Source organism: Stegostoma tigrinum, chromosome 22 (assembly GCF_030684315.1).
Source record: "Stegostoma tigrinum isolate sSteTig4 chromosome 22, sSteTig4.hap1, whole genome shotgun sequence".
Taxonomy (NCBI): domain Eukaryota; kingdom Metazoa; phylum Chordata; class Chondrichthyes; order Orectolobiformes; family Stegostomatidae; genus Stegostoma; species Stegostoma tigrinum.
In genome coordinates, this window is record NC_081375.1 from 53,796,611 (window position 1) to 53,823,412 (window position 26,802).

Below are 26,802 nucleotides of genomic sequence, written 5' to 3' on the forward strand. Positions count from 1 at the left end.
GCCTCCGGAACCCCTCCAGGGGTTACCATGACGCAGTTCCGTTTCCGTTTCGCCATCTTGCTGTCCTTGGTAAATTAAGGAGTCGCCGTGGAGCTGTTTCGGGAGGCAGGTGAGTGGGAGAGAGTGAGGGGAAAGGAAGGGAGGACAGGTTGCAGTCAGCTGGAGAGAGTCAACTTTTCAGGTGGGTCAAGAGGTTGAAGAGCATCGACTATTTATAATTTATATCATAATTTAAACAAACTTGTGGTAACATGTCCGGGTTTGCTGACGAGACAATGCTAAGTAGGATTGTAAACTGCAAGGACCCAATAGACTGTCTGTGTAGATAGTTCAATTGAGTATATATAATGTGGGGGAGGGGTCAGGTTATTCATAAGAATAGAAATGCAGAATATTTTTCAAAGGTGTAATAATTCCTTCAATGGGAAGCATATTATTAAATTGGAAAGGATGCAGAACAAATTTACAAGGATATTATTGGGACTGAAGGGTTTGAGTTGCAAGGAGAGGCTGGGACTTTTCTCTCTGGAGTGTAGGAGGCTGAGGTGGTGACCTTAGAGGCTTATAAAGTCATTGAAGAGCATAGATAAGGTGAATAACAAAGGTCTTTTCCCCAGGGTAGGGGCATTCAAAACTAGAGGACATTAATTTTAAAGTGAGAGGGGAAAGATTTAAAAGGGACCTGAGGGGCAACTTTTTCCACACAGAGCATGGTATGGGATACGATAATGGAATGAGCTGCCAGATGATGTGATAGATGCAGTACAGTTACAACATTTAAAAGGCATTTGGACAGGTATGTGACTGTGAAAGATTTAGACAGATATGGGCCAAACCCAGGCAAACAGGGCTAGTTTAGTTGGGGAGGCCTGGTCAACCTGGATGAATTGAACCAGAGTGTCTGTTTCAGTGCTTTTGATTCTGTTTCCAAGTGTTGATATTCAGAGAGGGTTTTTTCCAAGAAGGACAATGATTTTCAGTGGGTTGGGGTGTAGGCAGCAAGGCAAGAATCGAGGATTAGGTGAAGAGGCCACTTAGGGAATGAAGTTTACAAAGGATGTGATTGGGTAAATTGTAGAGTTGTACATTTATACATTTCCTGTATAGTTCCCCTTAGCCATGTAAAATGTAGTGTTTCAAGTCAGGATGCTAGAAGGGTGAGCTGAGGATGACACAGTTTAAATTTAAACACAGGTTTTGAAACATTTGTGTTGTATTTGGCTTGTGGTCTCATTCCCAATAAGGTTTTTCAAAAAATTCATTTGTGAATATCGGTATCACTGGCTAGGCAAGCATTTATTGACCATTTCTACTTGCCCAGGTGCCAGTTGAGTCAATTACATTGCTGTGAATCTGCAATCACATGTAGACCAGACTTGGTAAGAATGGCACATTTCTTTGCTTCAAGGACGTTTGTGAACCAGGGGTTTTTACGTTATTTGACAATTGTAGGATATCCAGATTTTAGAGAGACATTAAGTGCAGATCCATAAGTTGATAGGTATAGGGGAGAAAGAAGGCAAAAGGTGATGCTTCAAACATCTTGAAAGCTGTAAATCAAGCTTATGCTACATGCTTGTGATATACGTAATTGTAGGGGATGTTTCAACAGACTGATTTATTATTCTATGCGATACAGTTCAAATTTTTTGTGCTATTGGGACAAATTGTACCTGAGATAAATACGTCAGGGTAATAGAACATAATGCAGAATATAGTGCTCCGTATCTCAGTCTCTGACACTCCGCTTTTCTAGACTGCAAAAATGTCGGGTCGGCGAGTCGCTATGAAAGCTGTTGACTGGTTGGCATTTGGCGAATGCGTCCCACCCAACCAGAGAGCTATGTTTAATGCATTGAAAACCCGAAGTGATGCTCTGGCTGGCAGGTCAGTGTTTTCCATACCTCAGTTCCTGAGTACTTGTCGGAACAGAAATGTGATTTGTTGTAAATCTGATTTGCCAACAAAGACTGTTTATGCTTTCTCAGTCAGTACACCCAGTTCACATTGCTGTTATTGCTACACCTGAACCTCTTCCTAACCTTCCTCATCTAGCTCCATCAACATGATGCTCTATTCCCTTGTCCCGCAGATGAATATTTAGTTTTCCCTTAAATGTATATATAAAATGCATCTCAGCTGATCTCTCTTGTGGTGAGTTCCATGTTCTCACTGCTCACTGGGGAAAGAAGTTTCTTTTGAATTCTGTTAATAACTATTGATTTCTAGATTTGCTAGAAAAACAGAATAAAGCTCCCTTTGATCTTATCCCTATTGACTGCTCCTGAGACACTCAGTACAGGATTAGACAGGCAATAAAGCTCCCTCCACATTGTCGCTTTTTTTTGTAAGTGTTTGATGGGGACTGTCCGGTGTTAGGTACAGAGTGAAGTTGCCTCTCGTCTTTAAACCGCAATTAAAACTTCATCTGTACTGCCTGCATCAAATACTCCCAGGACAGGGACATCAAGGGTTTAGATATGCATTAAGGCTCCCTTGCAACAGTCCCATTAAATGGTTGTAGGGCAGGTGTTTGAAACTGTACATAAGAATAGAAAAACTAGGAGTAGGCAATTCAGTCCCTAGAGCTTGCTGCACCATCTCATACAATCATGGCTGATCTCGTCTCAATCTCAACTGCACTTTCCTGTCCACGCTCGATAAATCTTCAAACCATTGCTGTTTATATAAAAAAAATCTGCCTATCTCTTCCTCAAATTTACTCAATGTCCCAGCATCCACCATGCTCGGGTAGTAAATTCCACAGATGTACAGTCCTCTGAGAGAAGTAATTTCTCCCCAGTTCAGTTTTAAATCTCCTACCCCTTATCCTAAATGGGGGGAAGCATTTTACATTTTTTGAGCTCCTGCAGTATTTGGGCCAAATGCTGACACTGCTTATAAATGGAAAGAAAGTGACAATGTGGAGGCAGTGTTCTAAAATCTAAGATTGTCAATATAACAATAGAAAGCACTAAAACCTTAGTATGATCAGGCAGCATCTGTGGGGAAAGAAAGAGGTCAGATTTTAGACTGATCCATATTGTTGAGCGCACAATTTTCAAAAAGGAAATGGATTTTCTCCCAGTGAACGTGCCTTCTTAAAATATGTCTATTTATAGGTCATAGCCAGCTGACTGTTTCTACTTCTCCACAGGCTGACTTCGCTTCATGAGAAGCCTCCAGCTATTGACTGGGCCTATTACCGGAAAGTGATTATGAAGGCTGGTATGGTGGACGAGTTTGAAAAGAAGGTGATGGAACAGCCCCACACGTGTTTTGCTGTGGGGGGACTTTGAACAGGCAGGAAAACCCAAAAAAAGGCTTTTGTGTGTGTTCTTTCAACCTGACCAACTTAACTTTTGAAAATGAATTAGACAGTTGCTTAAAGTAGAGTAATTTTACAGAGAATAGGAAGGATTAAAATGCGACTTAAAGGGGATGGATAGTAAGCTTGATATTAAGGGGAATCAGAAGTTGAGGGTGAGGGGTGAAGAAATTGTCAACTATTCCTGAGTTGAAGAAAAAGATTGGCCCAATAATTTGTTTTTGTGCTTGAACGCTGTCTGCTCTGAGACTTGTTGAGAGTCTGTATCTCCATCTCTATATAGGAAAGAAAATGTTCAGGTCAGCATCACTTGAGGGTATGCCAAGAGCAGCAGGACCACAAACCTGTTTGAGGACAATTAGACACGAACAACAGTGCTGTCCTCCCCGTGCTTCTAGTTAGTGTTCAGCATGAAGGAGGACTGATTCTTCAGTGCTGGCCTTATGAGGTAGTCAGTGATAATCAGTGATTTTATTGTCTGTATTTTTCTTGATAGCATGAGGCTTTATGGGCTCCAGAGTCAAAACTCTCAAGGCTGCTCCCTCAACTATATGACTGTGCCTCCACCATTGATGAGTCTGTCTTGCTAGTAGATGGGCAAGTGTTTGGAGCGTTGTCTTCAAGCCATGGTCCTATGATTCAAGCAGTTGTGTGACTAGTCCTTGGGATATCTTTCCCAATTTTGCAGTAGCCTCCAGATGTTAAAATGGAGGATTTTGCGGGGTCATCAGGGCTGAGTTTGCTGTTTTAATTTCTGGCACATATATTCATGCAAGTTCACCCTCCATTCTCATTCCTCAGCCCACAATCTGGTTTGACAAAATTGATGAGCTAGACCACCTCAGGTGTTGGATGTATCATAATTGTGGGCCTGGAGTCACCTTAGGTCAGACGAGATGAGGATGTTGGTAAGCCAGATGCATTATTACAACAGCTGTCCATGGTTTCATGGTCACAACTAGACAAAAGTTATTCACTGAATTCAAATTCCAATGGTGGATTACTATTCCTGTTATATTACCACAACATCATCACCTTCTCTTGTAAATCGGGTAATCTGTTAGGGGGGAGAAAAACTGCTGTGGGTTGCAGGAAGTATTTAGATTTAAATTTTAATATTATTATTTCTCTCACCTATTCCTCTATTCGTATGCTCCAAAATAGTACAATGCTGTGAAGATTCCAGAACCCATTGACACCCAGATGGAGAAGATCAATGCCCAGGAGCAAGAAGCTGTGAGTAGCAGACCCTTCTTGTGTTGACACTGGCTGATTGTCTTGTACAGACAAATGAACTGATCAAATACTGGGTAATAAAATGAGAGGCTGGATGAACACAGCAGGCCCAGCAGCATCTCAGGAGCACAAAAGCTGACGTTTCGGGCCTAGACCCTTCATCAGAGAGGGAACCCCGCCCACGGCCGACGACCTCACCGCTCCGCCCACAACCTCCACAGCCAGCAACCCCAGAGGAGACAGCCACACTGAGCCCTGCCGCATCTTCACCTCTACCCCCCCCCCCCCCCCCCCCCCTCCTCCCCAGACCTCCCACTGACTGAGGACTAACGGTCAGCCCTAAGTAAGGGGCTCACCTTTGTTCCCCTACAACCACACATCAACGAATACCAGTCACGGTTGGACGTAGAGCAGTTTTTCCGCCGTCTTCGCCTCCATGCTTACTACTTCAACCGGGAACCTAACCCTCCCTCCACTGACCCCTTCACCTGCTTCCAACACAAGTCCTCCTCCTGGACACCACCCCCAGGCCTCCTACCCTCCCTCGACCTCTTCATCTCCAACTGCCGGCGAGACATTAACCGCCTCAACCTCTCCACCCCTCTCACCCACTCCAACCTCTCCCCTGCAGAACGGGCAGACCTCCGCTCCAACCCCAACCTCACCATCTAACCCGCAGACAAGGGTGGCGCACTGGCCTCTACATCGCTGAGGCCAAACGCCAACTCTCCGACACCACCTCCTACCGCCCCCTCGATCATGACCCGAGCACCAAACCATCATCTCCAACACCATTCATGACCTCATCACCTCAGGGGACCTCCCACTCACAGCCTCCAACCTCATTGTTCCCCAACCCCGCACGGCCCGTTTGTATCTCCTTCCCAAAATCCACAAACCTGCCTGCCCTGGTCGACCCATTGTCTCAGCCTGTTCCTGCCCCACCGAACTCCCTCTCTGATGAAGGATCTAGGCCTGAAACGTCAGCTTTTGTGCTCCTGAGATGCTGCTGGGCCTGCTGTGTTCATCTAGCCTCACATTTTATTATCTTGGATTCTCCAGCATCTGCAGTTCCCATTATCACTGATCAAATACTGGGTCTGTATTCAGTTAATGGTTTCTTTTTATTCAACAGGACAAGAGCGCTAAGTCCTATGCCCAGGCTTCTAAGGATCGGATTTCCAAATATGAGAAAGAGGTAATGGACAGGGAGGAGAAGTAACCACCATTTGACAGATTTCCAACTTTTGAATCACAGAATCCCTTTAATTTGTTTCCCAGCTCTACCAGGCCCAAGACAGCCATGCTGTATATAATCTGCTGCCTTCTGAAACTCTGTTCCTGACAAAGCAATCTGTGCCTAATCCCCCACTCACCTTTAGACTCACGTTCCGACTCCAACTGTAGGGGAAGGAATGGGTGGTGGGAAGAAGGCAAAAGGTTCCAGCCAGCCACGGCTTCTGATCTGTTCTGTTCTCCACAGCAGCTGTGGCTGTGCACCATCTCTGGTTTGGTCTACTTAAGACTTTGCTGTCCAAGTGTCCAATGGCCACTACCTCCCCCTGCATTGGTGAGTGTGTGTCACTGGACAATATGGAGAGTTTGCCTGAAATCTGCATGAGTACATAAAAGTACTTTCCAAATGTTTTGGACCATACCCCTTCAAGACATGTCAAGGAGATAGCCTAGACCTGAAGATGTTTTTTAGTGGCAAATGCCCAGCATTGCATTCCAGATGCAGTTCGACTGGTCAAGCCATCAGGTTTGGAGCAAAACATGCCTTATTCATACACTGTAGTTAAAATACAGACAAAATAAAAATAACTGAAGCTATCTAGGTATACTCCAAAATAAACTACTCATTAACTGTTCCAATACAGTAGCATCCCAAAAGCATAATTTTGGAAAAAGTACATCCACGTTGATTGTCTCACATACAATTCTAGCAGCAGGATCAGAGCCCAAGCTTTTAGCTACAGCATAGAGAGAGAGATTTAGCAACTTTCATAACCTCAACAGCTACTGAAAGCTGAAACTAAAATCCTGGTTATATGGGAGCTTGACCCCGACCATTCAGGCTGCTTCTATTTTTCCAACTTTAAAAATAACTCTAGGTCTTACAAGCTGTTCACGTTATTGGCTTTGAGCAGACCACTTAGTGCCTCTGTCTCAACCTTTCCATGAAAAATACCAGGAAAAAATATGCCTCTTAAAGCCGTAGCATCATCACCCAAGTACTTGGAAAAACTCAGACTTAAGAGGGTTTTGTTTTTCTCACATCTGGGGTCAAGTTCTTTTTCTTAAGAGCTTTTTTAAATGTATGCAGGCCTTGGATAGGTGTCACTAGAAAAGCTAGCCTTTGTTACCCATCCCTAATTGCCCTTGAAGCTGGGAGAATAAACAGGGTGTCACATTGAAAATAGTTTGCAAAGCATGACTGTAGTCTTTCACTTGACTTTTATAATCTCGTGTGTTCATGTTTCTGTTGTTAATGCGAGCTTCAATCTGTATTACACACTTACTACATTCCATACTATGATCACTTTGGTGATTTGATACAGTTTTGATGGTAATCGAAGGTAAGCCAAGAAAACACAAATGAAGTCTGAATATTCCATCATATGAAGTGACTGAGAGTCATTTGCATTTCACTCCATGCTGTTAAAAGTGCTGTAGTTATATCATTTCTGGTAATAAACAGACTTCTTCTGTTCACCTAATAACTTTTAGACCTCAGCCAATCTCACCCAAATGTAACTGTATCTACCTTGGGTGCTCAACCTAGTTTTCATAAGGTCCCTCAGCTATAAGTGCTGTGACGCATTGTGGCTTTGGCCGTCATTACATGAATACCCATGGGCTACTCAGGTTTGGGGGCTTTACTGTAGTGACTGATCCATGTCCTCACTTAATGGTTGCAAATCATTTTTCCACCTGGGGTCACTGGATGGTTTGAACTCCTGTCTAATTCTGCTTTATGTAGAACTGGATTTAGGAAAATGTCTACTCCTGAGACATACGATGGTGAAAACAGGATCTGAAATGGGTGTCAAGTGTGCTGCTAATGCCTAGACTATAATCCAGTCAAATTGTTATCCAGGAGGCTGAGGGAGCAAAAGCCAGTGGGGTAAGGGTGTCAGTGGTACAGCCAGCATGTATTAATACCCAGCAGAATGGAAGGAGTCAAACCTGCAGAAATGTCCCATTTTGATGCAACAAACCAGTAAGACCTATTCAGTTAATGGTACGCCCTTGGGTTGCCCTTTCACACAGAAGGCGTTGCATGTATGGAATGAGCTGTCAGTGGAAGTGCTGGAAGCTGGTACGATTACAACATTTGAAAGGCATCTGGATAGGTATATTAAGAGGAAGGGTTTAGAAGGAGGGTCTAGGCCCAAAATGTCAGCTTTCCTGCTCCTCTGCTCCTTGGCCTGCTGTGTTCATCCAGCTCTACCCCTTGTTATCTCACGGTTTAGAAGGATATGGGCTAAATGCTGGCAAATGGGACTAGATTTATGTAAGATATCTGGTCAGCATGGATGAGTTGGACTGAAGGGTCTGTTTCTATGTTGTATACCTCAATGACATAGTCATACAGCCAAGGACAGATCTTCACTCCATGCCAGACATAATTCCAGATTGAACTGGTCTCACCTACCTGCTGCTGGCCCATATCTCTCCAGACCTTTTCTAGTCATATACTTATCCAAATGCCTTTTAAACATTGTACCCACATCCCACACTTCCTCGGGAAGTTTATTCCACACGCGATACACCCTCTGAAAAATTTGCCCCTCATGTCTTTAAGTGTCTATCCTCATTAAGTGTGCCCCGTCATCTTACAATCCTCCATCCTAGAGAAAAGACACCTATCATTAATCCTATCTATACCCCTCATTATTTTATAAACCTCTATAAAGTCACCTCTCAACCTCCTACCCGCCAGTGGAAAAAGAGCAAACTATCCACCTGTTCTTGATAATGCAAACCTTCCATATGTGGCAACATCCTGGTTAATCTCTTCTGAACCTCTTCCAGCTTAATATCCTTCCCATAACTGGATGACCAGAACTGGACACAGTACTCCAGAAGAGGCCTCACAAATGTCCTTAACGTGACTTCCCAACTCTATACTCAAAAAAAAACTGAGCATTGAAGGCAATCTACCCTGGCTGCATGTGATGCAAACTTCAAACTTGAGTACCTGAACTTGGTTCTTTCTGTTGTACAACACAACCCAAGGCCCTACCATTAATTGAGTAGGTCCTACCCCTATTTCTTGTCACATTTTGATACAATTCTACAGAGTCAAACTTTGGCTCCTTTTGTTCTGTTGGGTATTAATACATGCTGGCGGTACCATTGACACCCTTACCCCGCTCTCCCTCCTTTCCCCAGCTTCCTGGAGAACATAACCAGGTTTGATTGGATTATAGTCTAAGTATCAGCTGCACGCTCAATCCTGAATTTTAGATCCTGTTTTCACCATTGTATGCCTCCTGGACAAAGTGGAAAGTAGCCACAATGTGGCTCCAGTGCTCATGAGCACTGAGGAGGTTAGGTGGGTTATTTGGTGGCTGCTATGAAGAAACTTTTCTGGAGGGAGGAATGAGGGAGAAAATGGGTGTGGATTCCCAGATAGCAAACTTTCTGGTTATCTCAAGTGTGTTTGATCATGTGAATTTTCTCATTTCTCTCTTGCTGTTTTCCAGTTGACGAAATTCAAAAACATGATTCCATTTGACCAGATGACCATTGACGATCTGAATGAAGCTTTCCCTGAGACTAAACTGGACAAGGAGAAGTATCCATTCTGGCCACACAAGCCCATCAGTGAGCTGTAAATGTCCCCTGCTCCCCACTGTTTGTGCTTTCTACAGCTGTAACTATCTCTTGTAAAATAAAGCTCAAGTTCAGTGTTGAGTGAGTGCTCCCTTTGTGTTACTGTGTGTACAGCTAGCAACCTCTCTCCTCAAGCTAAATGAAGTACTTCTCGCGTCTCGAACGTGCTGACCCACGCAATAGCACAGATCTGTAGGGATTGTATGTTCTCCACTATGTCATCTAACTGGCTATGTCTGTAGTCTATATGAGAGTCAACAAAATATTCTGTTCCAGGCTGCCACAGCTGATCACCTGATATATCTCAATGAGTTCTAGAGAGTTGAGTGGGCAATCTAGTTGAGTTATATCTCCTTCTGTCTGTTGTTAATTGATATCAACAGTTTCCTAGTCCAGTTTCAGTTAAGATAATGTTTAGACTTCTCCATTTGTGCCTTTGTACTGTGAGAAATCCTTTCAAGGTGAAGAATTGTTTTGTTAGTATCATCTAAGATCAAAAACATAAGAGCAGATTATCTGGTCACTTTCTGATTTTGTGCATGTGCTCCCATGAACAGTAATGGCTGAACCTTTCCAACATCACCTGTGACACATCCAAAAGTGCTTTCAAAAAATCCTAAACTTGGAAAGGGCATGGAAATAAATAGAATTATTGCTGGCTGATTACTGAAGCTTCTCATCTTGCAGTCATCAGAACAAATACAAGAATGCCAATTTTCAAACAGCCCCAATTCATACTAAAGAAAAGGGTGCTAATCGTTTAGCAAGTTGTTTCTGAGACTGGATGCTGATCATTCTTTATTCCAGGGCAGTGGAATAGCAACCTCCTCGGTGTTAGGGACCAAAGGTAAACCCCTTCCCTGAGTCAGATCAGCTCACATTGCAAAAGATGGAAGTTGAATTTAATTTGAACTTCACAGTTTATCTTGCTTTTGCTTCTGCCCAGTCAGTTGATTCACTGGTGATGTCTTTTGAACATTTGGACAGGTAATAACTGGTCTCATTTTGTGAGGTTGTCTTGAGGTACAGGAAAAACATTTTTCTGGCTGAGAATGAAGTGTAAATGTGTTTCTAAATCCAACTTATTCTCTGGCTTCCTTGCTGCAAAATTGTGGGTATGTTTGGTTATCCTCCATTTGAAATGGGTTGTGCAAGGAAAAAATGAAAAAGGGTGAGATTAATTATGCCCAGTCAATAAAAAAACAAATGGTAGTGCTAAAGTAGTACAGGTTAGTAACCAGTGAATGAGGTCAAATCCCAGAACAGGATTATAAGAATTGGAATTTTGGTGAAAATAATGAATTATAAAGCTTGTATCAGTAAAAGTGATTATGGTAGTTAGATTCTTCTAAATTTATCTAATGTGCTTTTGGAAAAGAAATCTTGCCATTCTTGTGTGACTTCATTGTCATCATTAATGTGCTTGATTTACTTGGCTTCTGAAGTAGCATTGTAAACCAGCTAGTAATAGCACACACTGTATTTTGTCAGGGCAAGGGGTAGGTGGACATTATGTGCTGATAATGCCAGTGATACCCACCTCCTGAGAATGAATAAGGCTTATGAATAATGTTGGGCAGGCCAAAAGATATACCTTATTCCTGGGTTGGTGTTAAAGGGTTCGAGGGATAGAACATAGAACAGTACAGCACAGAACAGGCCCTTCAGCCCACGATGTTGTGCCGACCATTGATCCTCATAATGACTTTGGAGAGCCAAGAGCTAGAAGAATTGGTCATGTTTTCAAGTAGAAAGTAAGAATTAGAGAAGGCCCCCAAGGTGGTGGTTGTAGGGTCAGGAGTTGTGTCCCGCTAGTGAATTTATTGTAGATGTACTGTGGTTGAGAAATCAGACCCAGATGTGACAGTCGAGGGGAACCTAGCAAATGCTGTACTTGAGATGGGAGTATTGTACTGTGTTGGACCAGGGAGCTTTCACTTTGTATATAACTAGCGCTTTGCTTGAGGTAGGTCTGTTTTATGGCGTACTGAAGAGAGAGTTTTAATTTCTAATCTATGTGCTCTGGGAGCTTTTAATTAGATATTGAATGTTTGGTTTGGGAATTATTTCGTAATGTCAAAGATGTGCAAAATGTGAACGTTTCTGAGCTTTGAACTGGGGAGGCTTATCAAACCTTTTATACAGTTGAAGCAGAAGGTGCGCTGTTTCCTGAGTCCCACGTGTGAGGTGTATTCCGGTGGAGCCTGGGGGCGGTGAGTGTCCCTTTAAGAAGCTGCGGCCGCGGCTGAGGGGGAGCCTGTCCCTTTAAGGGGAGGGAGGGGGCGGTGCCCGGTGTCGCTCCGTTTCCAGACATTTCTGTCCGTCAGCCCGGTGGGGAGATGGCGATCAATAAACCGGGGCAGCCCGGTCACCAGAGGTACCGGGAGGAGAGCACCAGTACTCACAGGGTCTACCACCGCGGGTTGGGGGGGAAGGGACCGGTAACCGGAGGGTGTGATGCCCGGGGTGAGGGGTGATGGGGGGGGTGGGTGTAAGGAGCCCGGTAACCGGACGTACCCAGTAACCGGGAACGGGCAGCAATCCAGGCTCCGGCAGGGAGTTTTACTTTATTTATTCCTCGTGTCGGTTACACACAATAGCTGCGTTTCTGTTAACGGTTATTTGTTATCGGCACCGATTCTATTTTATCAATGACACAGAAACGACACGGCCCAGGGGGAGGCCATTCGGCCTATCGTATCCTTGCCGGCGTTGAAAGAGTCCACTTGCCCCGCCGTTTTCCCATCTCCCTGTGACTTTTCAACATTCAAATATTTATGCAGTTTCCCCTCTGAAAGCTAACGTCAAGTGATACTGGGCTCGCCCGCCTTAAACAAAATAAAAACTGGGTCTTCTTCCCAGTGGCCTGGCTGATGTTTATCTCTTCATCAACATCGCCGAAAGTACTAGTCCTGTCGCTATCCCGTTCCTGTTTGAGATAATATCGAAATAGGCATCCATGTACTCCCCTGAAGCCTGTTACAGTTTTCCCACTGTTTACTGCACTTCTGAGTCGTATGGCACCAGCAAACTGAATTATTAACTCAATAGTCTGCTCACTAACTCACAGAATACATTGGACAGTAAGATCCAGCATAAGACAAACGTTAAAATATGGATGTAAGTGATGCAATACACACGCTCTGAGGGAGTTGATGGTGCATTAATTATATTGCTGGGCTAACAATTCAGAAGGCCAGGCTGCTATGCTGAGACAGGGGTTTGAATCTTACTGCTCCGAAAGGTGAGATTTTTAATTTAGTTTATCATAAAAACCCAACTGGTTGATTAATGTCTTTTAGAGAAGATCTACCATCCTTATCTGACCTGGCCTATTTGTGACTCCGGACCACCGTAATGTGGCTGACTTTTAAATACTGTCTAAAATAGCCTGGCTAGCCACTCAATAATATAAAATTCTACAAAACCTCGAAGGGTCAGCCAGCATAGATGTTGACCCTGGAAATTATTTGGCAAACAAATATTGTTGAAGCATGGTGACTCACTGGGTGGCACTGCTGCCTCACAGCGCTAGGGACCTGGATTGGATTCCAGCCTGGGTAACAATCTTGTGGTTGGTTCGCTCACTGAGCTGGTTTGTTGTTTTTCCACAGACGTTTCGTTACCCTGCTGGGAACATCGTTAGTACAGCCTCCAATGAAGCACTGTTGTGTTTTCCCACCTGTTATTTAAACTCTGGAGTCCGTTAAGCTGGATTATCTCACTTCCGGTTTTCCTTTGCAATGGAGTGTGTATGGGGTCGATCTTTGTGTTTGTTGATGGCTTCTAGGAACTCCCATGCTTGTCTCTGCTTTGCTTGTCCCAGAATCTGTCTCTGCTTTGCTTGTCCCAGAATCTTGGTGTTGCCGCAGTCAAATTGGTGGTTCTCCTTATCCATTTGGATAGAGATGAGTGAGTATTGGTTGTGTCTTTTTGCAGCCAATTGATGTCCATGTACTCTTGTTAATATCCTTCCTGTTTGTCTGATGTAGTGTTTGTCACAGTCTCTGCAGGGAATCTTGTATATGACGTTGGTCCTGTCCGTAGTCGGTGTTTGGTTTGGGTGAGTAGTTGTCGTAGGGTTGATGTGTATTTGTGTGCTAATCTGATGCCCGGTGGTTGTTGGAGTCTTGTAGTCAGTTCAGATGTGTTCCTGATGTAAAGTAGAGTGATGAGTGTGTCGGCAGCCAACCTAACACACAAACAAAGTTGCATGAGAATACGATTTAAACAGGCAACAACACACTGCTACGGCATAGAGCTACGCCAAGAAGAAGAAGAGCACCTCTTCCAGGTATTCAAAGACAACGGATACCGAAAAACTGGGCCAAAAGATGTATTTTACATGAACAACACCAGGAAGATACTACACGCCCTGACACACTCATCACGCTCATCAATTGGCTGCAAAAAGATGTGACCAATACTCACTCATCTCTATCCACATGGATAAGGAGAACCACCAATTCGACAGGGACAAGCAAAGCAGAGACAAGCGTGGGAATTCCTAGAAGCCTGGTACTCCACAAAGAAAGCTATCAACAAACACACAGAGATTGACCCGAGATACACTCCACTGCAAAGGAAAACCGGAAGTGAGGTAATCCAGCTCAATGAACTCCAGAGTTTAAATAAGAGGTGGGAAAACACAACAGCTTTTCATTGGAGGCTACAATGATGATGTTACCCAGTAGGGCAATGAAACGTTTGCTGAAAAACAATGAACCAGCTCGGCGAGCCAATCAACCACAACATCCACAACCCAAGCTACAAATCTACTCTAAAACCTTGGGTAACAATCTGCGTGGTTTGCACATTCTCCCCACGTCTGCGTGGGTTTCTGCCGAGTGTTATGGTTTCATCCCTCAGTCCAAGGATGTGTTGGCTAGGTGTGTTTAGGCATGGTAAATGCAGGGTTATGGGGATAGGCTGGGAGGCTGTTCTTTGGAGGATTGATGCAAACTTGATGGGCTGAAAGGCCTGTTTCCACACTGTAGGGATTCTATGAAAGCCAGACCTGTCAATCCTGTAAAGCCCTCCTTACTAACATCTGGGGCTTGTGCCAAAATTGGGAGGGCTGTCCCACAGACTAATTAAGCAACAGTCAGTTGACCCTGGTTGAGGCGCAACTCTTCCAACAATAATCTGTTCATTTTGAAGCTATGGAACTGGAGTCAACTTACTTTGACCATAAGACATAAGAGCAGAAGTGGGTCATTTGGCCCATTATGTTCACTTAGATCATGATTAATGTGATAATCTTCAATTCCACTTTTCTGCCTTTTCTCATAACTCTTGAAACCCTCACGGATTAATGTCTATCTCCGCCTTGTATACACTATACAATCCAGCCGCTACAGTCTTCTATAGTAATGAATTTTACAGATTTATTACTATCTAAGAGAAGCAGTTCTCCCCTCTGGCCTAACTTGGTGACCCCATGCTTTGAGATTATGGCCTCCAGTCTCAGACTATCCCACAAGTGGAAACAACCTGTCAGCATCTACGCTGTTGAGTTCCTTAAGAATATTTTATGTTTTGATAAGGCCTTGCCCCATTCTTCTAAACTCCAATGAGTACAGGCCCAACCTACTCAGTCTCTCATTCAAAGAAATTTTTTCCATACCTGGAGACCAGCTAGTGAGCATTCTCTGGACTGCCTCCAATGCCAATATAGCTTTCTTCAGATGTGGAGCCTAAAACTATTCACACTATTCCAGATATAGTCCAACCAGAGCCTTGTGTAGCTTTAATGAGATTTCTCTACTTAATTCCATTCCCTTTCAAATTAAGGCCAATGTTCCATTTGCTTTCCCAATTACCTGCTGAACTTGGATACTAGCGTTTTTATGATTCATGCACGTGGATCCCCAAATCCCATTGTTCTGTAGCTTTCATATTTCTCCATTTAAATGTTATTCAGCTGTTAAATTCTTCCTGCCAAAGTGCACGACCCTCTTCACGTTTTCCCACATTATATTCCATGTGCCAAGTTTTTGCATGCTGAATTAACCTGCCTATATCCCTCTGCAGATTCTCCCATTCTCACCATATGCTTTCAAACCTATTTGTGTGTGACTGTCATTCGCCACAATACAAATTCACTTCTGCCATCCCAGTTATTAACATACATTTTATAAATAATTGTGGTTCCAGCACTAATCTCTGTGACATTCTCCACTAGTTATAGGTTACCATCTGAAAATGGATTCCTTGTCCCAACTTTCTGCCTTGTTAATAACCTACCCCCCAATATCATTGGCTCTTCATAGGTAGCCTTATGTGTAGTACCTTATGGAATGCCTTTTGGAAATCCAAAACTATTACACCTACTGCTTCCCCGTTATCCTGCTTTTTTGCCTTCTCAATGAATTGTTGTTGAGACATGGATTGGACTGGAAGACCGTAGTTCTGAACTTTTTATTTCTCCATTTTACAATTTATTCCTAAAATCAGCAGTGCTGGATATTTTAATTCTCTGTTTTTCTAAGAACTGTAACTGAAGAAGCTGTACGTAGGGACTTTTATATCTCAGATGGTGCTCTGCGTGATGACTTGTATACCTTTCACCATACTCATTTGAGTACTTGTGATAGTAAAGCTAATTGTAATTTGTATGATTCAAACCCACAGGTGAGGTGCCAGACGACAGGAGGTTGGCTAAGATGGTGCCATTCTTTAAGGAAAGTGGTAAGGAAAAGCCAGGAAACTATAGACTGGTGAAACTGACATCAGTGGTGGGCAAGTTGTTGGAGGTGATTCTGAGGGACAGATTTATACGTATTTGGAAAGGCAAGGACTGATTAGGGAGAGTCAACATGGCTTTGTGTGTGGGAAATCATGTCTGACTAAATTAATTGAGTTATTTTGAAGAAGTTCGATGAAGGCAGAGCAATGGACGTTGTCTATATGCATTTCAGTAAGATATTCAACAAGGTTCCACATGATATACTGGTTAGTAAGGTTAGATCACATGGAATACAGGGACACCTAGCTAATTGGGTACAAACTTGACTTGTAGGTAGGAAACAGAATGTGGTGGAGGGTTGCTTTTCAGACTGGAGGCCTGTGGCCAACAGTGTGCCGCAAGGATCGGTGCTGGGTCCACTGCTTTTGTCATTCACAGAAATGCTTTAGATGTGAATGTAGAAAGAATGGTTAATAAGTTTGAAGATGACACCAAAATTGGTGGTGTAGTGGGCAGCAAAGATTATCTCAGTGTACAAGGGGACCTTGATCAAATGGGCTAAGGAGTAGCTGTTGGAGTTTAATTTAGATAAACGTGAGGTGCTGCATTTTGGTAGGTCAAATCAAGGCCCTGGGGAGAGTTGCTGCACAAAGAGACTTTGGGGTGCGAGTTCATATTACCTTGAAAAACAGGGTGGTGAAGAAGATGTTTGGTATGCTTGCCTTTATTGGTCAGTGCACTTTGTACAGGGGTTGGAATGTCATGTTGCAGCTGTACAGGACATTGGTTAGGCCACTTTTGGAATACTGTTGCTAGACGATTAATTTGGAAACTCAGCTAACAATCTGAGTTCAAATCCTCCCAAGGCAGATGGTGGAATTTGAATGCAATAAAAAATATCTGAAATTAAGAATCTACCGATGACCATAAAACCATTGTTGATTTTTTTCGTAAACACCCACTGGCTCATTAATATTCTTCAGGGAAGGAAATCTGCCATCCTTACCTGGTATGATCTACATGTAATTCCAGACCCACAACACTGAGGTTACTTTCAGCTGCCCTCTGAAATGGTTGAGCAAGCCACTCAGTTATATCAATTACTACAAAGTCTCGACGAAGAAATGAAACAGGACGAATCAGAGGGCCTTGACCTAGGCTCTGAGAAAGATGATTGCAGAAACAGCCCTGTCGACCCTGCAGAGTCTTCCTTACTAACATCTGTGAGCTAGTGCCAAAATTGAGAACGTTGCCTCACGGACTTGTCAAGCATCTGCCTGACACAGTCGTACTCATGGAATCAAGCCTTAAGTCAATGTCCTGACACCACCGTCACAGACTGGCAGGTCAGACCCAGCAGAGGTGGCACAACAGTGGTATCCAGTTGGGAGGGAGTTTCCTTGGGAGTCCTCAACATGGAGTCTGGACTCCATGAACAGGTTAAACATGGGCAAGGAAACTTCCTGCTGATTACCGCATACTATCCTCCCTCAGCTGATGATTTAGTGCTCCTCTTGGAGGAGGAACAACACTTGGAGGAAGCACTAAGGATGGCTAGGGCACAAAACTACTCTGGGTGTGGGATTTCAATGCCCACCGCCAACAGTGGCTTAGCTGCAACACTACTGATGGAACTGGTTGGCTCTGAAAATAACATAGCTTCTAGACTGGGTTTGCGGCAGGTGGTGATGGAACTAACAAGAAGGAAAAAAAAACTTGACCTCACCCTTGCCAATCTACTGGCTGCAGATGCACCTGTCTTTGATTGTACAAGTGACCACTGCACTGTCTTTGTGGAGACAATACTCTACATTGAGAATGCTGTCCATTGTGTTGATGCTGTGATTCTGATTATCACTGTGCTAAGTAGCACAGACTTCAAATGGTCTAGCAACTCAAGATTGTGCATCTGAAGTGCTGTGGGCCATCAACAGCAGGAGAATTGTACTCCAGCACAATCCAGCTCAACCATTACCATCAAGCCAGGGGATCAACTGTGGTTCAATGGAACATGCTGGAGGGCTTGTGAGGAGCAGCTCCAGGCATAGCTAAAGATGAGGTGTCAAACTAGTGAAGCTACTGAATTGGACTATATGTATGCCAAACAGCATTGGCAGCAAGTGATAGATAAGCAATCCGACAGCTAATGGATCAGACCTAAACGCTACAGTTCTGCTACATCTCGTTGTAAATGGTGGTGGACAATTAAAAAACTCACAGGAGGAGAAGACTGCAGGAACGTTCCTAATCCTCAATGAAGGAAGAGCCTAACACAGCAGAGCAAAAGATAAGTTTGAAGCATTCACTGTAATCTTCAGCTAAAAGTGTTGAGTGGATGATCCATCCTGGCCTCCTCCAGTAGTTCCGAGCATCACAGATAACAGTCTTCAGCCAATTCGATTCACTCCATGTGATATCAAGAAACAGTTGGAGGCCCTGGATTGTGCAAAAGCTATGGACTCTGACAACACTCGGGCAATCGTATTGAAGACTTGTGCTTCAGAACTTGCCACTCCCCTATTCACGCTCTCCCAGTGCAGATACAACACTGGCATCTACCTGACAATGTACCCAAAAGTTGCCCAGGCACATCTTAGACATAAAAAGCAGGGAACATCCAACCTGGCCAATTATCACTCCCCCTATCAGTCCACTCTTGATCATGAGTAAAAGTAATAGAAATGTCTTGCAGAGTGCTATCAAGCAGCATCTGCTCAACATTTACCTGCTCAGTGATGCCCAGTTTGGGTTCTGCCAGGGCCATTCAGCTCCAGACCTCACTGCAGCCTTGATTCAAACATAGACAAAAGAGTCGAATTCCAGAGGTGAGGTGAGAGTGACAACTCCACATCAATGTCACATTTAATAGTGTGTGGTCAAGGAGCCCTAGCAAAACTGGACTCGATAGATAGTGGGAAGAGTAAAAGAGTGGGACTAACTGAGTCCCTATCCAAAACGTCAGCATAGACATTATGGTCCCTGAATTGGTTCTTTATATATTCTAATTATCTTATGATTCTGTATCATATAAATAAAAAGCCATGATATTCACCTTGATAATCCCCACATCAGTGCTGCCCTCATTTTGCTTTGAGGCTGTCGTTGTGGCTGCAGCAGCAGATGCCAGATTTTAGTTATTTTGTGAAGTGAAGATATCTCAAATGTTGGCTTCTGTTAAGGTTGAGGTAAAAGAATTGCTCCCTGAAAGCCCTGGGTGGACAAACATAGAAATATAGGAAATAGATGCAAGAGTAGGCCATTCGACCCTTTGAATCTGCACCACAATTCAATATGATCATGGCTGATCATGCAAGCTCAGTATCCCATTCCCACCCTCTTTCCATACCCCTTGATCCCTTTAGCTACAAGGGCTACGTCAAGATCCCTCTTGAATGATCTAATGAACTGACCCCAACAGCCTCCTGTGGGAGATAATTTCACAGGTTCACAACCCTGAGTGAAGAAATTCTTTCTCCTCAGTACTGAATGGCTTACCCCTCATTCTTAGACTGTGATGCCTTGTTCTGGACCTTCCCGATATTGGGAATAATTTTCCCACATCTAGCCTGTCCAGTCCCCTCAGAATTTCTTATGTTTCTATCAGATTCCACTTCATTCATCTAAATTTCAGCAAATACAAGCCCAGTTGACCCAGTCTTTCCTCATACATCAGTCCTTCCATCCTGGGAATCAGTCTGGTGAACCTTTGCTGGACTTCCTCAGTTGCAAGAATGTCCTTCTTCAGACTAAGAGACCAAAACTGTACATAATACTTAAGATTTGGCCTCACCAAGGCCCTCTATAACTGCAGCAAGACATCCTTACTCCGATACTCAAATTCTCTCACTATGAAGGAGAGCATGCCATTAGATTTCCTCACCGCCTGTTGCACCTGTATGCCAACTTTCAGCGACTTCTCCACCGTGACACCCATGTCTCGTTGCACTTCACCTTTTCCTAAACTGCCTCATTCAGATAATAATTTATCTTTCTGTTTTTGCAACCAAAGTGGATAACTTCACATTTATCCACATTATATTGCATTTGCCCATTCAGCCAGTCTGTCCAAATCACGCTGCAGCCTCTTAGCATCCTCCTTACAGCACACACTGCCACCCAGCTTAGTGTCATCTGCAAATTTGGAGATATGGCATTCAATTCCTTCATCCAAATCATTAATGTATATTGTGAACAGCCGAGGTCCCAGCACTGAACCCTGTGGCACCCCGCTTATCACTGTTTGCCACTCTGAAAAGGACCTGTTTATTCCAACTTTCTGCTTTCTGAGTGCCAACCCATTCTCTATCCATGTCAATGCATTACCTCCTATACCATAGGCTTTCATCTTTCTTACTGATTTTTGTGTGGAACCTTATTAAAAGCTTTTGAAAGCCCAGATTCGCAACATCCGCTGATTCGCCATTTTCTACTCCACTGGTCACATCCTCAAAAAATTCCAAAAGACTTGTGAAGCATGATTTCCCTTTAGTGAGTCCATGTTGACTAGGACCGATTCTGTTACTGCTTTCCAGATGCTCACTTATTACATCCCCAATGATTGACTCCAGCATTTTCCCCTCTACCCCAATGTCAGGCTAAATGGCCTATAATTCGCCATTTTCTTTTTTTTTAAAGAATGGAGTTACATTAGCTACCAGTCCATTGTAACTCTTCCAGAGTCTACAGAATGCTGGAAAATGATCACTGATGCATCTATTTCTAGGGCCACTTCCTTAAGTACTCTGGATGCAGAGCATCAGGCCTGAGGGACTTACCGTGTTTTAATCCCATCAATTTCCTCAGTACCATTTCCTGACTAATAAGGATTTCCTTCCGTTCCTCCTTCATGCTTGAATCTCTGTCCTCTGGCATTTCCTGAAGATTATTTGTGCCCTCCTAAATGAATTCAGATCTGTAGCATTTGTTCAACTGGTTTGCCATCTCTTTGTTGTCCATTCTGAATTCTGCTTCTAACTGGAAATGATCTGCACCTGTCTTCACTAGTCTTGTTCTCGTCACATATCTATAAAAGCTTTTGCAATCAGTTTTTATGTTTTCTGCAAGCTTACTTTCATATTCTATTTCCCTTTGTCCTCTGCAGAAGTTTACATTTCTCCCAGTCCTCTGATTTGCTGCTTTTTCTGGCCATTTTCTATGCCTCCTCTTTAGCTTTAACATAGTTTCTGATTTCCCATGTTAGCTATGGTTGCAGGTACAATTTTTGAAGTTCATTCATATGTTCTTTACATGTCTTTAAATAAATCCTCCTGGTAAGACCTGTTCTCTCCCTCCTCTTCCCCCTTTTCTAACAGTTTGCCATGCTTTGTGTGGCCTCTTTTTGTTCCTCTAGTTATGCTCAGTTCCCAGAGGAAGACACCGATATGTGCAAGCAGTTTGATTCAACACAGGGTTTTAAACAAATAAATATTTCAGCATCACTTAGACCACTTTTCCGCATCATCCAGACTTAGTCAAATACAGGAAAGTTGCAAAATTGCATGAACAGCTACAGGATTTAATCCACCAGCTAACGTATAAGTAGTTCATGATCCCTTTAACTAGCATTGGTGGGAATTTCTTCATGCCATTTAACATGTCTTCAGCTATATATGATTACAACACAGTCAAAAATCACACAATACCAGGTTATAGTCCAACAGTTACTGTTTTCAATAAACCTGTTGGACTATAACTTGTGTCGTGTGATTTTTGACCTTGTCCACCTCAGCCCCGCACCAGCACCTCCACATCATGATTGTAACACAGAATAGGTTGGAGACTAGAAAACAAAATTTCATCCTTCTGCTTTTGGTATGATATGGTGCACTCAACATTTTTGTTCTGATGTGGGTATCACTGGCAAAGAGAGAATTTATTACAGACTTCTAATTTATTTTGCAAAGGTAGTGGTGAGGAGCCTCCTTTAACCATTGGCATCCAACGATGTTGTTGGGGAGGAAATTCCAAGATGTTGATGTAGTGACACTAGCGATATTGTTTCATGTTAGCACGATGTGCAGCTTGGAGGGGAACATGTAGATGGTGGTGTAACCATATATTTGCTGCCCTTGTCCTTCAAAATAGTACACTGTGCTTGTATCAGTGGTGGACGGGACAATGATCAACTGGGCTACTCTGGTAGGATGGTGTGAGCACCTTGATTATTGTCGGAGCTGGACCCATCCAGGAAAGTGGAAAGTATTCAGTTATACTTCTGACTTGTGACTTTTAAATGGCAGAGACATTTTGGAGAGTCAATATATAAGCTACTCACTGCAAAAAGCCTTGATCTGCTGTCATAGCCACAATATTTATTTGCCTGTTATGTTTTTGTTAGGAACATGAGTAGGCCATTCAGCCCAGTGAGCCATTCAGTAGGATCATGGTGATCTGTGGCCTAATTCCATATTGCCTGCCATGAGTCCAGAGCTCTTGAGCCAGCCAGCCAGCCAGCCAGCCAGCCAGCCAGCCAGCCAGCCAGCCAGCCAGCCAGCCAGCCAGCCAGCCAGCCAGCCAGCCAGCCAGCCAGCCAGCCAGCCAGCCAGCCAGCCAGCCAGCCAGCCAGCCAGCCAGCCAGCCAGCATATGGACTCTGACCAGCCAATGCAGGGCCAATCTCACGAGTAAGGCGAGTCCTTGAGACCCCTTATTATATCTGTCAGCCAGCACTGCCTGATTGGCCCACATTAACAGCCCCAATCAGGAACTCATACTCAATGAGATCCACCTGGCCAACCTCATAACAATCACTACAGCAACATAAAACTGTTTAACCTCAAGTTGCCAGTGTAGTCGTTCATTCTCTTATGTCCCTCTACCCTCCTTTCCTACAACCTTTTTGTCTATTTATAACTAATCTGCCTCAGTAATCGAAACGAATTGCATATTCCAAAGCCTTTCAATCATCTTGAGTTGAAAGAATTCTCCTAAATTCTGACCTAAATCCAAAATGTAATGTCTCTGCCTACTAACTGTGGACTCCTCAATCATTCCTGGTTGCTTTCTAGCAATCTTTGCCAGAAAGCACATGTGTGGAGATCAGGTAATCCATAAACTACACAGCATTCATTGTCTACACTGTAAACCTGAATGAGATAGTGGAGAAGTTTATTGTGAAGCTGCCTTCTAAACCTAGCTATCTAGGGTGATCAACTTGGTCAAAGGAGGTAAGAGGTAGGAAGCCCTGCTTGTGTGTGGCATGGCATTACATTCTGTTTCTTGTGCTTGCAGTTTTCTGATGTTTTATGACTATGTGGAGCTGTCAGTCAAGAACAAGAGTGCAACATTGGAGATTTTCAACAGTTCAAGGAAGGGAACTCTTTACCTGTTGCCACATCAAGTAAGTAATGTTGCACCTTCCACACCTGAGAAATGCTGAGAAGAAGTCCTGTCTATTTCTACATTAAATAAACACACAGGCTGTGAGCTTCATATTACATTAACGGCAGTCATCACTTATGGGCATTAAAATCAGAATAGAAAAGCCTATTTCATTGACCAGAGTTCATGTCCAGTTAAGAATAATATCATGAAACTCTTCTATGCCTCAATACTGGCTGCTCATTGCTCAGACTATACAAAATAAAACTTCCTTCCTACACTGACTATTTGATGGAAGTGCAAAAGAAGATTACATATGTAAATAATCTATGCTTTGCGAGCCTCACAAACATTTAATAAGATAACATAACATTTTGCTGTACTGCATCAAAACTCTGTGATACTTGACTTGGAATATTGGATAATTTATTCCTCAGCAATAATGTTTCTTAATTGAGAATTGGTGGGATGGGGAATGATGCACCATTTTGTATAGTTTTAACCTAGTGAGGAAAATTTGTAATTCCATTAAAATGATTTTATTGCTTTTGAGTATGTTTAATTTTCCTGGTTATTAAGAAATACTGGACAAGTAGGGGTGACGACACTTGAAATGAAAGCAGTACCAACAGAAGCAAAGTTAAGACACAGACACTATGTGATCAAACACAGTGAAGAGCTGCAGATATAATGTACTTGATCCTGTTGTGCAGCTGAGGTAAGGAAAACATTAACTTTATTGAAAAAGAAATATTACTGTGGCTTCATTCTTGTCACAAGGTTGCAAGTGAGATAAAAGATTATGTGATGTTCCATCACTTCTGTGATCATGTATACTCTTTTTCATTTGCATATCTCACAGTCATACCTAACCATTTACACCAATTCACATCCACATGTATCATTCCATCCATTGTATTACACCTTTTCTGCATGTCTATAACTTCAATTTCTTTTTTGCAGGAATATCAAATACGATGGTTTCGCTAGTCAACCCAAAAACATTCTCAGTTCCTCTAGAAAAGGTTGTGTGGCACATATGCTGGCCATGTGTTGAAGCAGTATTCAATGACTTGGGCACATTTTCCTCATGTTTTTTGTGCATCTTTGATTTTGTTTAGTTGATGAGTTGCTGGTTGAGTTGTGGTTCTTATTAAAAGTTTTCACCTTTTCAATGAAACTTTTTGCCGCAAGGGCTGAAAACAAAGTATCTTCTATTGTCTATTGTTTTCCCAGACATACTCTGTCTTTGCATTAAGCCATATCATTCTGAGTCTGAATTGTTGTAGTTGTGGTGGCTTTTTTCCTAAGTCCTTTGAATTTGAATGTCTTTAAGGATTTGTGGTTTGACTGTGTCTTGAAGACCAAGAAGATAGGGTGGCATGGTGGCTCAGTGGTTAGCATTGCTGCCTCACAGCACCAGGAATCAAGTTCAGTTCTACCATTTGGCGACAGTCTGTGTGGAGTTTGCAAATTCTCCTCATGTCTGCATGGATTTCCTCCAGGGGCTCCGGTTTCCTCCCGCAGTCCAAAGATGTGCAGGCTAGGTGGATTGGCCGTGCTAAATTTCCCATAGTGTTCAGGGATATGTAGATTAGGTCGAGTATAGGGGGAAAGGACCTGTTTCCCTTTGGCCCAACAAGTTTTCTAGTTTTAAGTCTGATCTTCTTGTTTTTTCAGACTTTCTACTCTGCAAGTCAGATGTAAATTAGTACAGGTTTTCCTGGTTTGGAGTGAAACAACTCGGGTTAGGATAAAATGTATGGTTTCAGAGATTTTTCTCTGGAGATATATTGAAATGTTAGATGCTATTGACCCATGGACTGAGTTCTATGACTCCTGCCCATACAGTTTTTAAAGCATGATGGCTGAAGAGAACATTTCTTCAAGTATACTTTCTTAAGTATCAGAAAGAATTGAAACTGCTGCATCTCTGTCTAACTTAAAGCATGTGTTTTATCTGTCTACATGGTTATCAGCATCACAGTGGATTCTGCTTAGTTCCTTGAACTTGCCAAAATAAAAGACATCTCCACAACATTTACGTCTTCTATTCATGGATCTTACCATGTTTTGATGGTTTCCCTTTAGTTTGATCTCTACAAGCTTCTTGCTGTGATACAGAAATTGTAAGTGATCCTACTTGCAAAAATGGCATTCGATCTTTGTTTCGATTTATTACTGTCACATGTACCTAGGTACAGTGAAAAGTTTTGTTTTGCGTGCAATACAGACAAATCATATCATACAAGTTCTTAGGGTGATAGAAGAGGACAAGGAATACAATGTTATGGTTGCAGGGAAGGTTCACAGAAAGCATGATCAACATTAGATTTGAAATTTGAGAGGCCCTTTCAGAAGCTTAATAACAGTGGGGATGAAGCTGTTCATGAACCTGTTGGTACATGTGTTTAAGCTGTAGTATCTTCTGGAGGAGATTATAACCGGGGTGGGAGGGGTCTTTGATGACGTTGGCTGCCTTTCCAAGGCAGTGAGAAGTGTAGATGGAGTCAATAAATGGAAGGTTAGCTTACTTGATGGACTTGGTTGTGTTCACAATTCTCTGTAGTTTCCTACGATACTGGGCAGAGCAATAGCCATACCAAGTCGGGATGCATGTGGATAGAATACTTTCTATGGTGCATCTATTAAAGTTGGTGAGAGTCCTTATGGACATGTCGAATTTCCTTAGCCTCCTGAGGAAGAAGAACCGTTATTGTGCTTTCTTGACCGTCGCATCAATATGGGTCCTCCAGGACAGATTGTTGGACATTGTCACTCCCAGGAACTTGATGCTTTCGACCATCTCCACCTCAGCTCTGATGTGGATAGGAACATACCCTCCACCTTGCTTCTTGAAGTCGGTTTTGTTCAATTTTGCTGATGTTGAAGGAGAGTTTGTTATCTTTATACTATGCCAGCAATGTTTGAGATGTGGCCTGCAATGGTGGTGTCATCTGGAGACTTATAGATGGAGTTATGACCGTGTGGCCAAATTTCGTCCTAAGTGTACAGGGAGTAAGAAAATTGCAAGAAAAGGAGTTTGTGGAATATCTATGAGATGGCTTTTTGGAGCAGCTCGTGGTGGAGCCCACGAGGGAACAGGCAATACTGGATTTAGTGTTGTGCAGTGAGGCAGACTTGATGAGGGAGCTTAAGGTAAAGGAACCCTTAGGAGGCAGTGATCATAATATGATCGAATTTACCAGCAATTTGAGAGGGAGAAAATATAATCAGAGGTAACAGTATTATAGCTGAATAAAGGTGACTACAGAGGTATGAGGGAGGAACTGGGCAGAATTGACTGGAAGAGGAGCCTAGCAGGAAAGAGAGTGGAACAGCAATGGCAGCAGTTTCTAGGAGTAATTTAGGAGACTCAGCAAAAATTC

At 43.0% G+C, this 26,802-nt stretch overlaps 2 protein-coding genes across 11 annotated transcripts in view; both read left to right on the forward strand.

Moving 5' to 3' along the window:
* Positions 1-14: 14 nt before the first annotated feature.
* On the forward strand, positions 15-9,487 carry atp5pd (ATP synthase peripheral stalk subunit d). 2 transcript variants are annotated; one of them, XM_048555085.2, is made up of 6 exons: positions 15-109; positions 1,757-1,887; positions 3,158-3,254; positions 4,493-4,564; positions 5,700-5,762; positions 9,277-9,487. In XM_048555085.2, the coding sequence occupies exons 2-6, from the start codon at positions 1,766-1,768 to the stop codon at positions 9,406-9,408; spliced, it is 486 nt and encodes a 161-aa protein (XP_048411042.1). In that variant the 5' UTR covers positions 15-109; positions 1,757-1,765; the 3' UTR covers positions 9,409-9,487. The 2 variants fall into 2 exon arrangements, with proteins under 2 accessions (XP_048411042.1, XP_048411043.1); XM_048555086.2 differs by having other exon boundaries at positions 66-181.
* Positions 9,488-11,595: 2,108 nt separating this feature from the next.
* The window catches only part of LOC125463829 (WW domain-binding protein 2-like), a 40,757-nt gene continuing 25,550 nt past the window's right edge, over positions 11,596-26,802 (forward strand). For 6 of the 9 annotated variants that reach the window (XR_009447085.1, XR_009447086.1, XR_009447087.1 and 3 more), the window contains exons 1-2: positions 11,700-11,783; positions 23,324-23,432. Coding sequence is in view for 3 of the 9 variants with exons in the window: in XM_059653841.1 (XP_059509824.1) it covers positions 11,746-11,783; positions 23,324-23,432 (147 nt within the window). In the remaining 6 variants the exon portion in view is untranslated. Of the gene's footprint in view, positions 11,620-11,693; positions 11,784-16,039; positions 16,097-23,323; positions 23,433-23,992; positions 24,132-26,802 lie in introns of those variants that run through there. The other 3 variants (XR_009447090.1, XM_059653843.1, XM_059653842.1) reach the window with 3 other exon arrangements.

Coding starts and splice junctions, on each gene's coding strand:
- atp5pd (XM_048555085.2), top strand. CDS start 1,766: ATGTCGGGTCGGCGAGTCGCTATGAAAGCTGTTGACTGGTTGGCATTT. Junction 1,888..3,157: donor AGTGATGCTCTGGCTGGCAG/GTCAGTGTTTTC, acceptor ACTTCTCCACAG/GCTGACTTCGCTTCATGAGA. Junction 4,565..5,699: donor ATGCCCAGGAGCAAGAAGCT/GTGAGTAGCAGA, acceptor TTTATTCAACAG/GACAAGAGCGCTAAGTCCTA.